At 43.9% G+C, this 14,607-nt stretch overlaps 2 protein-coding genes across 3 annotated transcripts; both read left to right on the forward strand.

Moving 5' to 3' along the window:
• The first annotated feature begins 1,736 nt into the window (after positions 1-1,736).
• entrep3 (endosomal transmembrane epsin interactor 3) lies at positions 1,737-10,131 on the forward strand. The gene is made up of 14 exons (XM_085801317.1): positions 1,737-3,308; positions 3,401-3,457; positions 3,849-3,956; positions 4,121-4,237; positions 4,378-4,485; positions 4,693-4,853; positions 4,949-5,048; positions 5,154-5,226; positions 5,853-6,150; positions 6,286-6,647; positions 6,726-6,767; positions 7,468-7,643; positions 7,764-7,910; positions 7,998-10,131. The coding sequence occupies exons 1-14, from the start codon at positions 3,075-3,077 to the stop codon at positions 8,253-8,255; spliced, it is 2,241 nt and encodes a 746-aa protein (XP_085657443.1). The 5' UTR covers positions 1,737-3,074; the 3' UTR covers positions 8,256-10,131.
• Positions 10,132-10,442: 311 nt separating this feature from the next.
• Positions 10,443-14,400, forward strand: fdps (farnesyl diphosphate synthase (farnesyl pyrophosphate synthetase, dimethylallyltranstransferase, geranyltranstransferase)). 2 transcript variants are annotated; one of them, XM_085801319.1, is made up of 10 exons: positions 10,443-10,578; positions 11,039-11,191; positions 11,293-11,433; positions 12,143-12,223; positions 12,309-12,431; positions 12,509-12,597; positions 12,690-12,762; positions 12,870-12,947; positions 13,027-13,161; positions 13,632-14,400. In XM_085801319.1, exons 1-10 carry the CDS (start codon positions 10,576-10,578, stop codon positions 13,830-13,832), a joined length of 1,077 nt encoding a protein of 358 aa, XP_085657445.1. In that variant the 5' UTR covers positions 10,443-10,575; the 3' UTR covers positions 13,833-14,400. The 2 variants fall into 2 exon arrangements, with proteins under 2 accessions (XP_085657445.1, XP_085657444.1); XM_085801318.1 differs by lacking the exon at positions 10,443-10,578 and having other exon boundaries at positions 10,818-11,191.
• The last annotated feature ends 207 nt before the right edge of the window (positions 14,401-14,607 follow it).

Genomic DNA, 14,607 nt, shown 5'->3' on the forward strand with positions numbered 1-14,607 from the left:
TGGGCACCTCAGTGACTCAATTAGATGGTAAATGATTGAATAATAAGTAATGCAATTTCACTTTTGTCGGTTAACTTTCAAATTCAGATGGTTTGGATAATACTACAAGAGAATAGAGAAGTAGACGTCCTATATGTGGAGACAAAGGACGTCCTTTTTGTTGTACATAAATACATTGCAGAGAGTCATTATCTGGAGATTGAGTTTTAAATGTTGGCTCAAGTTATATCCACATTTCATTATCCTTATTTTGTGAATATCCCTTGATATTCAGTAGTGCACTGCATTATCACTTAATGCTGTTATGACCCTACAGTACATCCCTACAGTGCCAGATGACTCTGAACACACTGAGTGGATAACATGGACATTTCATGGTTACATCCCCTAAGAAATTGAAAACATTTTCTTTGCATTTAATGAATTAAATATGTTGATGTTGGTTAATTGTTGGAGCTGAAGAAAAGACTTTATGAATGGATTGAGAATAGAAGATGGAAAGTGAGATAAGTGCAATATGAGAGGAGAAGAGAGAATTAAGAGAATGATGGATAAAGCACGTGGATGGACAGGATGTGAGAGGCTGGGAAGCAGTGGTGCTCATCTGTCCCTCATTTGGAATTGATTTAGTGGATCTTGCCTTTTATCTGAAGTGCCTGGTAAATCTCTTACTAAACACAACCACACATTAGCTACATCAGATTTGACAGTCCTCCTCTTCAGGAAATTTTCAGATCATTCACAATGACTCTGATTACAGGCGCTCATCTGGTCCTGACAGTTTTATCTGCCCAGAGATACTTTTCCCTGTACCAAGTTTCTTTCACATTCTGTGTCTGTTTAGTCCTGCCACAAGACTTTGTCACTTGCTGAATAAAAATGCAAAACTGTAAACATGGGTGTGTTGTGGTTTATATGTCTAGTCATACATTTTGTATTTTCGTTCCATGTATGGATGGAGTCAAGTCAAGCAGTTTGTCAGAAAAGAAGTAGTAACTGTCCGAAGGAGACTGTCTCCCTTGCCTACCAGAAGCTTCCTTCTTCAGCTCTTGTTAACATTTCCATGTTTCTCACATTCTCTGTTGTAAACTGTTTTCTTGTCTGTAACAACATCTATGTCACGTCTGTCCGTCCTGGGTGAGGGATCCCTCCTCTGTTGCTCACCCTGAGGTTTCTCCGATTTTTCCCTGTTAAAAGGGTTTTCCATGGAGTTTTTCCTCAGTCGATGTGAGGGTCTAAGGACAGAGGATGTTGTTATGATGCCATGTGAAGCCCTTTGAGACAAACTGTTTGTTAAAACTGGCTATACAAATAAAATTGCCTTGCCTTGCCTTACACTTTATTTAGTAAAAAGGCAAATGTGTCATGCTGTAGGGGGATTTTTCATAACCTGGCAATCTATAAGTCGTTCTCTTTAAAGTTTAAAATGAATCTCTACGGCAATGATGTCTATTCACCAGGAATACAACTATGGACTCCCTTTGTGGTTCCAACAGACCAGACACCTAGGACACTGAACCCTCAGTCACCTTCTGTCTAACTACTGTCCTCCCAGTACGGTGACGCCCCCCACCCCCGCCCCCCTGGTTGCTGCAGCACCCGGAGCCGGAGCTGGAGTATGTCGCTAGGCAACCGCCCCTCCTTCCCAGCATCAGCACCACAACGGTGTGCGCGCGCTCTGCCGCATCTTGAAGTTGCCTGCACGTTCTGCGTGCCTTGTCATCACGTCGGGCTGGTTTCGGTTTGCAAACACGATACATTCCTCATCCAGTGTCAGAGCTGCTCCGAGGAACAGAGGAGAGGCGCGAGGGCAGCGGAGGGAGGGGCAAGTGGAAAGAACAATTAACGGATCATCGTGGAAGGATTTCAGACATGTTATGCCGGACATAGGTGGGCTGCTGGTTGTGTTGTTATGTCCATGTGACGTCTGGTGGGAGGCAGCGAGGTAAACGTCCGGGATACGAGAGCTACACACAGACACAAACACACGGGCTTGAACGGGATGCCCGCGTGACTGCAGGGAGGAACGAGGCCGCGGAGGAGGAGAAAGAGGAGGAGCGGGGGCCAGAGGAGGAGGAGGAGGGGGGCGGGGGGGTCTAGGTGCGTGTGTATGTGTGGACCACCGCAAAACCCCCGAGGTGGAGCTGTCAAAGATCGAAACCTGCGGGGAAAGATTCATCCTCAGCCCCCTGCTGCTATTTTTGGTGCAGTTTGGAAATCGATGGAAGATATTTATTTCCTGTTCATGTCGAGGTAATAATTAGTCCCGTTTCCCGCACGAACCCGATGTGATCTTGGGGCTTTTGATCTCTCTTTTTCTTCTTCTCTTTTTTTCTGGTCGGTGACAGGATGAGGAGCGAACATAAGGTCGCGTGAGGGGAGCGCGCATTTGCTCCTCCTGACTGGATGCACAGACCACGGACGGAGCCACCGGCTCATGTCATCGCTGCTGATCAGCTGGCTCTTCTTTGGGATGCTTCAAAATTTGCGGCCTGCTCAGTTCTCCAGTTACCGCAATGCCACTGGCGAGAGGAGGGAGAGGTGGAAGGCACGAGACGGGGAGGAGAGAGAGCAGCAAAAAGCAAATGAGTATAACAATGATGTGAGGATTGCAAAACACTAATAGCCCAGTTTGTGTGACTGTGATATAATCAGAGGAGAATGATATAGATTGTACTCTATAGGCTGTAATGGCCTGTGAACTGCATGGGGTGTAAGAGACTCTGTATTGACTGAAGCAACATTAGTATCAGAGCTAAAACGTCAAATGAGGAGAGTAAGGTGGCTGCGAGTGTGTAGCCGCTGCTCATTTCTCAACTTTCTGCTGACAAAGTTCTTGGGCTCACTGACTGGTTTATAGTGCATACACCATGGAGCACTGCGCAGCACCTATGGCACCTGCCAGTGGAGAGCTTGGTGCATAATTGTGACAGAGTGGAGCTCTGAAGCCAGCATTTATGTCCTCCCTCTTCTGCTGTCCCGTGCTTCTATCCACACAACTGAACTTGGTTTTATGAACCCAGAGTGAGTGTGAGACCTCTCCCAGCCTCCTCCGCTCACACACAAGCTCCATCATGCCTTCACCGTCCGACTCCAGCAGCGTGGCCTCCGCCTCGGGGTCTCGAGGCTGGTCGGACAGCCGCAGGGGCATGTCAGGCCGGGGGCCCGGTGGTGCACGGCTGCTCCTGTACCTGGGGCTCTGCCACCTGGGCCTAGGGGCCATGGTCCTGGCCTTCTCTTTCACCAGCATGGCCTTCACCTCCTCAGCTCGCGTGAGGCAGTCCTGTCCATTTTGGGCTGGATTCTTTGTAAGTGTAAATCTGGCATCAACACTTAGCATTAAGAATGAAACCAGAGGTGTTAGAGTGTGTTTTCTTGTCTATGTGGTGTCTGTTACCAGGTCGTCGCATCAGGAATAGTGGGGATCATCTCATGGAGGAGACCTTTGACACTGGTGGTATGTAGGCTATCTCCATCTGATACAAGGAGCGTTCAAGTCTCTTAAGGTTTAGATTTAGGAAGGCTGGACTACCAACTTGGCAAATAGTTCCTCATGGCCCCAATCCAGGTTCACTGCATTTCAACCAGGTTGTGGTGAGATTGTTTAGATGCATGTGATATGAAACAATAAGAACTGAAGCTTGATTCTTTGCAAATTGGGTTTGCCCAGTTGTAAATGTTCAATATTTATGGGGACTTGAACACCAATATGAACTTATGATGAAGACCCGTCTGTTTATACAATCACAGGCTGCAATCTGTGGTTGGAAGAACACAACACTTGTATGGGACTGTATGACACAGGTTTAGCACCCTGCTGTAGACCTATTCTCCCTGCTCCTCCACAGGTGTCACTGTTCATGCTGCTGTCTGCAGTGTGTGTGATCCTCAGTCTGGCCGGCTCGATGCTCTCCTGTCAGAACGCGCAGATGGTCAAATCAATGCTCACCTGCCAGGTACACAACATTGTGCAAGTGTTATCTGCTGCCTCATGCTGGAATGCACTTACAGCCTGATGCACGGGGAGCATGCCAGAAATAGTTTTTTTTTGTTTTTGTATCGAGTGGATATGTTTTTAGTGTGCTTCACACCAATCCTCTGTGTATGACAATGTGTGTAGGTGGAGGACGGTCTGTGTGTGTGCTGCGTGCCCCCTCACACCTGCTCCATCACAGAGGAGGAGAACCTGGTCCTCTACCTTAATCCTGACTGCCACTCGGTCCGTCATCAGCTTAAGGTGGGTACAGTGTGTATTTAGACATGAACTCATTTTACTGCCCAAGTTAACTATTGAATGACACGCCGTATCCTGTGCTGCTAATAAATTGCTCATTTAAAGTGGAGCTGGGATTTTTCTGAATGCATATTTCTCTGCAGGACCTTTTGTTCAGTGCTTGTGGTCTCAGCATTCTCTCCACCATCATCTGCACTTTGTCCACCGTGACCTGCAGTATTCACATTTTCTCCCTAGACCTTGTGCACCTGGTGAGTACAGACACAGCACATTTTACATTGACTACACTGGCAGTTTTTTTTTTAGTTTTTTTTTTTTAACATCGACAGGTATTGTGCAACTCAGCTATACTGCTTAAGAAACCAGAGTTAACAGTTTAAAAATACTTTGTATAAATATTACAGTCTATAACTACCAATTTGTTGGATGATGCTGTGCTTCCTCTACTCCCTGCCTAGCTGGCTCCCCATCGCTCTCGGTCAGTTAACCCAGAATGCACCACTCCTCAGGATGCCTTCCTGACCAACATCATGGACTTTGAGGAGTTTGTCCCACCCATCCCTCCACCTCCCTACTACCCTCCTGAGTACACCTGCAGCTCTGAGACAGATGCTCAGAGGTAAGAAACATAGAACATGCGCTGTCAGTGTTTTTATATACATCTGCATCCTGGATTACAGTGTGTAAGAAAATAATTTTTCTGTTAATGTCCAGCATCACCTATAATGGCTCCATGGAGAGCCCCGTTCCCCTGTACCCCACTGACTGCCCTCCTCCTTATGAAGCTGTGATGGGACAGAGAGCTGCCAGCCAGGTGAGCATGTGTTTGTGTATCTGCTATCTCTCTCTCTCTCTCTCTCTCTCTCTGTGTTTCTGCTCTGTGTGATCATGCTGATGTTTCTCTGTTGTGACTGTTAAGGCGACAATGTTTGATCCCCACGGCACTGAGCTGTCGGGAGAGAGAGGAACTTCCACTGCCTTCAGTGGAGAAGGTGAGAAAACATCTGACAGTTTCACTTACAATAGTTAAAAGGAGGAGGAGCTTTCTTTGTGATGTTTCTTTTAGATTTGACACTTTAAACACACCATTTGAAGTTGTTGCCAACTCAATATTTCATTGACAATTGAAGTCTTTTTAAAGAAACAGCTTTGTAAAATCTATATTTTTTTCACATTTTCAGAAATTCTATAGATTAAATGATCAATTCATTATAGCGTAACAGCTGCTAATGACAATGAATGTTAATCGCAGCCCTGATTCAATTAATATGCAATTATGGGACAAAATGTTCATATTTAAATTCCTAAAAGGCTAAAAAGTCACACAAAAAATGTTATTATTAAAAAACAATGAATTCATAAATCCAGAAAAAGAAGAAAAGAAAAAAGCGTGATCAGAATGACTTGTTTACTTTAAGGGAGTATACAAAGGAACTTTACCTGTCACACAGAGGTACATGTTTCAGATTACATAGCTCTACATACAGAGCTTCTGGTCTTGATGATAACAGATTCCAATTTTACTTTTACTAGTTTCCTAATTTTCTCTGTTAAGCACTTTGTATATGTGTTTGATTAGTGCTCTATGAATAAAGTTTATTATTATTATTATTTTTAGTGTCCATGGACAGTGGATCTCTCTTGATGTCAGAGATTGTGGACATCCCTGATGATTCCTCCCCATCAGAGGACTCCTGCCTGATGGAGGTTGGGCTAAGGCCCCAGGGAGAGAGGGGCAACAGGACTGCTGGTGAGGGGGGAGATGGGGGAGATGGAGGGGAGTACTTCAGCTTCCGCGGCCCTCCATCTCAAACACCAGAAAGTCCTCTGGCGGGAGGGCCGAGAGCCAGGCGCTTCCTGAGAGGAGAGAGATCCAACTCCTGCTCTTCTCCCAGCACAGCCACCACCACATACAGGTGAGGACAGAGACACCATGGTGCACGGTGTCATTATCCTTATCACCGTGCAAAAGTTACTGGGATATAAACTGATTATAATTAAGCTCATAACTCGTGTGCACATACTCTGAGTTCTCCTGTGTTGTCCTCCAGGTCTCCAGTGCTGCGTCGTCAGGCCATGCTGGCTAGTAGCTGTTCCCAACTGGAAGCAATAGGGGGAGCCACATCTCAACAGCGATCCTCCATCCCAGAGATTCGGATTCGCCCCTCCACCCCCTCACGCCAAGGAGCTGCTCCAACCTCCTCTGCTCCTCCCACTTCGTCCTCCTCAGCTACCAGTGAGCAGGGGGGCGTTCAGGGCAGCGCAGCGTCTGTTCCTCACCAACCTCTGTACCTTCGACGAAGGGCAGGGAAGAGTGAGAAGGATGGAGAGAGCGTAAGAGGGGATGGTGAGGGGCTGCTACGTCTGGTGAGGTCACACAGTGAACCAGGGCTCGGCTCCTCGACTGATACAGGTGATTCAGACACCAACATAAGGACATGTCTTCACCTAAGTCTCTAAGTTTCCATAACTTGTCCTTTTTCTTCTCTAGTTGACTATGGTTCTGGAGACAGCAAGGCATCTATAGATACAGGTAAAAGCTTTTATCTTAATGGCTTCAAGATGTTATGTAGCCTACAGGAGTTTGACTGGTCTAAAATCTGGCATTATATTGTCCACATTCACCATAGAATTAAAGAAAGAAAACACATTGTTCCAAATTGTTTTGATGAGACACGTCTCAACAGCTAATGGCCGTCATTTATCAAACACAGTCAGAGTCTAATGTGGATTTAAGCATCGGAAATGTAGAAAGCTGTCCCCTTGTGGATGTGACTTATGAAACTCCTCCGCAAACATCTAGAACAATGGTGATTTGATAACAGATTGATAAATTTGATTCTGCTGTGGAAACAATTTGCCACAACAGTTCTTCGTTAACATTTATATGCTCTCTGATTAATGACTGTTTGTCGACACTTTTCCTATTAAAACAAAGCTGAAGATAAGCCGTGGTTATTGGGCTTCTTACTCTACATCAAGATTTTAAGTGGCCTGGATTCATAAGAATACATTTTATCCTGCTGAATATTTCATTGCACAATTGAAAAATATGATAATGCTCTTATTATTTGTTGCAGTGCATGATAACAATCGGGCATGTCATGTATGTTTCCAAACATTGTCCAAATACACAGGACACCCACAACTATGACAGATATGGAGATGGTAAATATTGTCTGCTGGGGGTAAAAAGCTTTCTCCATTTTTTTTTTTTTTTTCCATCCCCTAAGGTCCATCCTCTGAGGCATGTCTGTTGCCCCGCACATCTTTGCCTCCTGCTGTAGCTTTGCCCAGGAAAGGCAGCATGAAATCAACAGCCACAGGGGTGGAGGTCCCCGCAAAACCTCCACCCACATCGCCACTGCGTTTACCTAAAGACTGCCACCGTTCACTTGGAGACCTTAAGGCAAGTCTTGAAAAGACAAGGTCAAAGGTCCCTCCCTTGTCATATTGTTTTTCGTATTTGTTTTTGTTTTCTTGCCTTATTTCAGCTTCCTCTACACTGATGTTTTCTCTTTTCCCTCAGGTGACTCGTGTTCTGGTGGCTCGTTTCCTGCAGCGATCCAAACGCAACCTTGCTCCGTCCTCCGAGCATGCTGGGAACACAGGGCAGGGGCCTAAGAGGCGGAGTGGAGCTGAGGGTGCTGCCACCAACCACCTACCCCTGGAACAAGTATGACACCAAACTGGGATCAAGCCAGTTTTATTTATGGACTTTCTAGCTTTTGCCCTGATGTTTGCTTAATTCAATTATTTCCAGGTGTTGCGGACTCCATGGAGCTCTGGACGAGGACAGCCCAACCAGCACACCCATCATCCTCCTCATCATCGTGGACACCACCATTCCCATAGTGACAGTCGACACAACCGGCACTACAGCAGCCGAGCACCAGAGGGGATCCACCTGCGCAGCTGTGGGGATTTAAGCTCCTCCTCCACGGCATCACTACGTCGTTTGGTGACACCTTATCCACCGCATGGGTCATCGGGAGCTCTCTACTCAGAGTCTGCACTGTGAGGAGGGGAGGGGGGCAAAGGAGGGATTGGGGAGGAAAACAAGAGGAATACAAGATGGTTGCAGCAGGGGAAAGGGGTTAAAGAAGGATTTAGTCAAGGGAAAACATCTAGTATTGATATCTTAAAAGTCCTCCCATTTCCTAAAGCCAACTGTGCAAATGGCCTTATTCAGTGGTGCTCTTTATCACTTGGAACATCAACCCCGAGCTCACACTATATTCACTGCAGAACATCAGTGAAACAGTCATTTGATGCTTATTCCTGGCTGTGGTCTTTCCATTATCGGCTGAGAGCATCCTACCAGAGGCATCTTCTCTGCTGTATCCTCCACCTCCTCCCTCTCAGGAGTCATCTGGACACATCTTCTCCTCAAGACTGGAGACAGAACTCAACCAAATCTTCATGCTACAGCAACACTTACTCACATGTATATTCAATCTATTACATAATAATGGGTTGCAATATGCATCTGGCCCTTTTGTACATTGCTATATATCCACAGGATCGCTCAGGTGAAGCGATCATGGAAACCCTTATTTTGTCTTCCATTGATAAAAAAAAATGCATCTCAATAAACATATAGTTAGCTGAGTACAATGTAAGATAAACAGATGAGGTTGCACTCAAGGACAAATCAAATGCTTATTATGTTAAAATCCCTCGACTAAGTTGCTAATTTTGCTACCTTTTCTTTTTCTTTTGCAATTCAGATCCCCACTTTTCACACTTTCACACCTCCACACTGGCCTTCAAGGAGAGGCAGCCAGCATTTCTAACACTGACAATACTGCACGCCACAGGCATATGTTCAGCCTTTGCAATGTATTCTCTGTGGATGGTCCCATGGACATGGTTTGATTTGCATATGTGCATGTTTTGCTACAGCCTCCCGACTACAGCAGGAACCTTATGCATTAGATCTTGACCGTCTGTGTAACTAAGTAACATGTCCTCAGAATGTCTTTATCTGCATGTTTTGAAAATGCTTATTACTTTTTTCTCCTCTTGCACCCAAGACCTATGATAGTAGCCATTTGAAATGTGTTTGTGTTAAATAAATAGCTGAAGGGAGAGGTCAGAGTCAAAGATGTGAAGTGTTCCCATAGTTTACTGCCAGATGGCCCCGAACAGGCCTCTGCATCCTAATTTGATTTTGATAGGGTTTGAGGATGGTTCAAGTGCACATGCACATCTGTGATACTGGCTAACACACCCCAGTCCTGTAAGAAAAAGAGGTGTCAATTGCACTGTGACTCTGATGAAATGAAGAGTCTCTTGCAATAAATGTAGGCTATAGACATTTTTTGTTACAAGGTCAAGCTTCACACTATTGGCACGGTTCCCTTTTACACTTGCAGGAGGTTGTGAGTGGGTGGTTAGATGAACAAAAGGGGAAAAAAGAAGCCACCTGGGGCTGCTGACACTCTAGTGACATTGAACATGTGTTGGGTCTGGCAGCTCAATCAATATATGTGTGTCAGATTGGAGTTTTTATCTTTGGAAAGTCTTTTTGGTGTGTTCACTAAGTGATGATATTGACTCCATATCAGTAAAGGCACATTTTGAAGACACTCATATGTATGTAACTAATTTTAAAAATGTACACCCATATATACACACACACACACACACACACAAACACAGGCACATGCATACACAACATTATAAAGGCACTGAACTGTGTTTCTACCTCCTGTCTTGCATAAAACATTATTTATTTGAAGAGATGTATATCTGTATGGCAGGCTTAAGAGGAAAGAGCCTTGAAACCTGAATAATAAATGTATCTAAATATGACACCTATTCCAGATTTTAAATGACAAAACTTCCAATGCAAGTTATGTATTTCAACATATGAAATAAATAATAGACATAAAATAAAATACCAATGTTTATGTTTTATACATTTTTAAGGGAAAATCCCCTTTTTCTATTGAAGTTTTTCTCCTCAGTCAGTAAAACTCTGATGACAATACTTGAAGCAGACCACTCCACTTAGACCCCGCCTCTCTTCAAATCCTATTGGCCAGGCTACGTGAAAGCCCATCCTGGTTCGATACCATCAGCCAATGAAAACGCTCAATGTCAAATGGAGCCTTCGAAGTCCGCGCCCACTGCACTACTCGCAAGGGATCCTGGGAAACCTAGTTCTGTCGCTTTATAATAAAACGGACGGTGGCGGGACAGCGAACTACAGTTTACACATCCTGGTTTCAGGAGACGTTCACAGGCTTCAGGTGTACATCAAGACTCAAAAAACTCAAGAGAAGCTTTTCTTCTACATTTCAGCGAACAGTTTGGGATAACAGGATTGTATCATCATGGTATGTAGAGGCATGTGTACGAACAAAAACTGTGTTGATTCGGTATGCTATTGCTAATTTAGTTAACGGGTGGAGGCAGGATGAAAATGTAGACTTAACGGCAGCTAACGTTTCTTCTCCTGACAACGGAACTTGCTAGCTAATAATAGTAACTCTCTTCACATAATCCGTGCTCTTGCTAACTGGTATTAGGGATATGAGGCCATGGAGCTAACTCAGTGTTTTTCCTCACCCGGAACAACAAGTTTGTAACGCGGTGTGATGTCTGGACCAGTTGGTACAGTCTGACAGACCGCAGCTTGTTTACCGCTGGTTGGTAGTAGTAGGACACTTCGTCGGCTGGTCGGGAATGAGACGACTGCTCAGCGTGGTCATTAACACCACAAAAATGTGGCTAGCTGTGTCACCGCTCAGGTTAAAACCACACACGTCTCTTCTGTTGTACACCTCGTCTTTCCAGGGAGACGGCACTTGCAACGGGACACACACCAAGAAAGCGCTGCTGTCGGACACTCGGCTGTTTGAGGACCAGTTTGATGAGCTGGTCACTGAGCTCACACAGAGGGACCTCGCTGATCCCGCGCTGTCGGACGCTCTGAACAGGTTGAGAGAGGTAAGTTAAGTTATGATGATGACTCCTCTCTTGTCTGTCAAGTGCTAAACACTACTGCCCCTCGCGTAACCCCCCCTTTCCCTGCACGTTTTTGCCCATAGGTCTTGGTGTACAATGCCCCCGGAGGAAAGAGGAACCGAGGCCTGTCTGTGATTGGCTCTCTGAGGCAGCTTCTCCCACCCACTGAGCTCACCCAGGACACTGTGCAGCGGGCCCTGTTGGTTGGCTGGTGCATAGAGTTGGTAAGTGTATGTTCCTGTATGTTAAAGTGATAAAAGATCACATTGCTTCATTACAGGTGCACTGTCGTCAAAAGGCTGTACATTGTGCTGTTGTCCTCATGAATTTTCCTCATGAATTTTCCACATGCTTTGTCCCACTGCTTTAAATATGCACGAAATCCTTATAGGTCCTTCCCATAGACTGTAAAAAAAAATAGGTCCTTCCCTTATTTTATGGTAAAAGATTTGTGTCTTTTGTAAGGACAAATAGGCCTTAAATATAATTTGATATTGTACAATAATGAAATATAGTATAACATCAGTTCTGTTAGTCAGTCTGTAGCACATTTCGGTATATTTTTGTGTAGTTATTCATGGCCATACCTCAGTCTTAAGTCTATAGGAGTCCAACAACTGTGATACACTGGGTGAGCCAAGTTGAGCTCTGAGAGTTCTTTAAAGTTTAAACCACTTAATTTACACAATCTATTCGTCTACTTCCCATTTTAACGTTGCTGATGTATTTACTTTCTTCAGACTCTGGCCTTATAGATCCATATTTTCGTTTGCGTTGTTTTTTTTCGTCTATTCTCAAGTGCTGCCTAAAGTGTCACTAAAACTTCATCTCTTAAGCACGGAGTAAGACTGACTGTTGTAATAACATTTTGTAATGGGTGTTACCTCCTGTAAGTCATTAAGTGTTACAGCTGTGTCTCTTTTTTTCTTGCAGCTTCAGGCATTTTTCCTTGTGGCAGATGATATCATGGATGCATCTGTGACTCGGAGGGGACAGCCCTGCTGGTATAAGAAGGTCAGACTAGTGTGTAATGATTTATATTTCTCTATTAATGGTCTGCTCAGTTTCTCATGTCAATCCTGCTTTGCTTATTTTGAAGGATGGAATTGGTCTGGATGCCATCAATGATTCATTTCTTCTGGAGGCGTCAATCTACAGACTACTACGCAGACATTGCCGGGACCAGCCATACTATGTCCACCTGTTGGAGCTGTTTACAGAGGTATTAAAAGCTCTGATTGATTACATGGGCACACGCATACAAACACAGGATGTTGACTATATTTCCGTGTGCTTCAGACATCTTTCCAGACGGAGCTCGGCCAAGCTCTGGACCTCATGACAGCCCCTCCTGGTCAGATTGATCTCAACAGGTTCACAATGGAAAGGTAATGAAGTGAAAACAGTTAGGTAAATTTAGAGAGAAGAATATTGTTTACCATAGCAAATAAATGTAAAGATTTCTCTCCTTGTCTTTCAGGTACAAAGCTATTGTAAAGTACAAGACTGCCTTTTACTCGTTTTACCTCCCAGTAGCAGCTGCAATGTACATGGTAAGTGTGTTTATCCTGTAAACACATGACAACAAAGTCATGGGCATGGTGGTGATGATATTGATGTTACAAACCTTTGAGTAAACTATCTTACCATCCCGATGTAGGCAGGAATCAGTAGCGAGGAGGAACACAATAATGCCAAACACATCTTGCTTGAGATGGGAGAGTTTTTTCAGATACAGGTAATTACTTTTGCACATTGTCTCTCTTTCACACCACATATTGGATAATATGCAATAACCATTAGTATGTCATTTACAGGACGACTACCTGGACTGTTATGGTGACCCTGCGGTGACAGGAAAGATTGGTACAGACATCCAAGATAACAAATGCAGCTGGCTGGTGGTGACTGCCCTGGAAATTATGACTCCTGCACAGAGAGCAGAGCTGGAGGTCAGACTAACAGCCCTTTCTATTTAAACACTTAGGATAGGCTTTGATATAATGTAATTGAGTCGTGTGCAAAGACTCAAATATTGTGACTAAAATATATTCAGATTAAACTAAGGAAGTGTGGTTATCCATCTTAAAAAATGATGTTGATGCTCATTGCTCGCTTCCACTGTTGTGAAATGAGTCTCAATCAGCCAATTGTAAATGACTCTAATAGCACTGTTGCTTATTCTAAATGAAACTGTGTACCTATAACAAATGCCATCCATAGAAATACGGAGGTTAACAATCTAATCCAAGCAGTACAAACAAAAATTGTAATTTTTGTCATTATTAGTTGTGAAATAGATGATTACAGTCAAACTATTTGCAGAACGGTACTGCCTTTGTTTTTAAATTTGAACTCGCCAAGTATTTGGTATGTTTTGAAACACAGGCAAAAGTTGACTTCATCTTTATCTTCTACTCAGGCATCTTACGCACGCCACGATGAAGCCAGTGTAGAAAAGGTCAAAGCACTGTACAACACCCTGCAAATGCCGACACTGTACCACAAATATGAAGATGAGAGCTACCAGCGGCTACAGAAACTCATCGCCTGTCACGCTCAGAACCTTCCTCACTCAGTCTTCCTCAACTTTGCCAAGAAAATCTACAAGAGGAACAAGTGAAAGGGAATGACTGAAAGCTAGCCTAAACGTTGTGTCGAGAATCGGCCAGGTTCACCTTTGACTCATCATGGTGGACAAATGAGCTCCTCTCAGATGAGACAAGGTTCCCAAACAGGACTATTATGTTTTGAAATCCTGCAGAAAGTTTCTTAGCTTTTCAGTGGTTTGTAGATATTTGGATGTTGCTGTCATCAAACAGCCTCTCTCTTCAGTTCTATTTGTTGAACCTACTGTAGTGCATAATGTGCATTGTGACCAGTCACTGACATGAGGATGACTAGTGGGCAGTGTCACATGGATTAAGAAAGCTTTCCCATTTATCTACCTCGAGGAATGCTTGACAAGATAAAGATACAAATAAAATGCTATAGTGAAACAGTTTTGGTGATAGAATAATAGATGTATTAATTGGTAATGAACAAAGAGGGACAACACAGACAGGACAGTAGATGTGTCCTGATTGTGGACAGAGGTTCGAGCCTGATCAGCTGATCAGCTGTGTTAATTCTATATTTTTTTATATTGATTCTGGATGTCATTGTTTTAAATAAATAATATATGCCCAGCATTATTCAGTCTTTTTCATCCTGGTGGTTTTTTGTGTGTGTTGTCAATCAATCAATTATTAAAAAGATGATCAACATTTTTAATGCAACAATTTCTTCCACAAAGATTAAGTTCTCTGGTTTAGGATCATGATACATAATGATTTTATCCCTTTAATTTCATTGCTGAGAATAAACTGAATATGTTTGGGTTACTGACTCTGAGATTT

This window comes from Trachurus japonicus, chromosome 16 (assembly GCF_045865225.1).
Source record: "Trachurus japonicus isolate A0001 chromosome 16, Traja_1.0".
Lineage (NCBI taxonomy): Eukaryota > Metazoa > Chordata > Actinopteri > Carangiformes > Carangidae > Trachurus > Trachurus japonicus.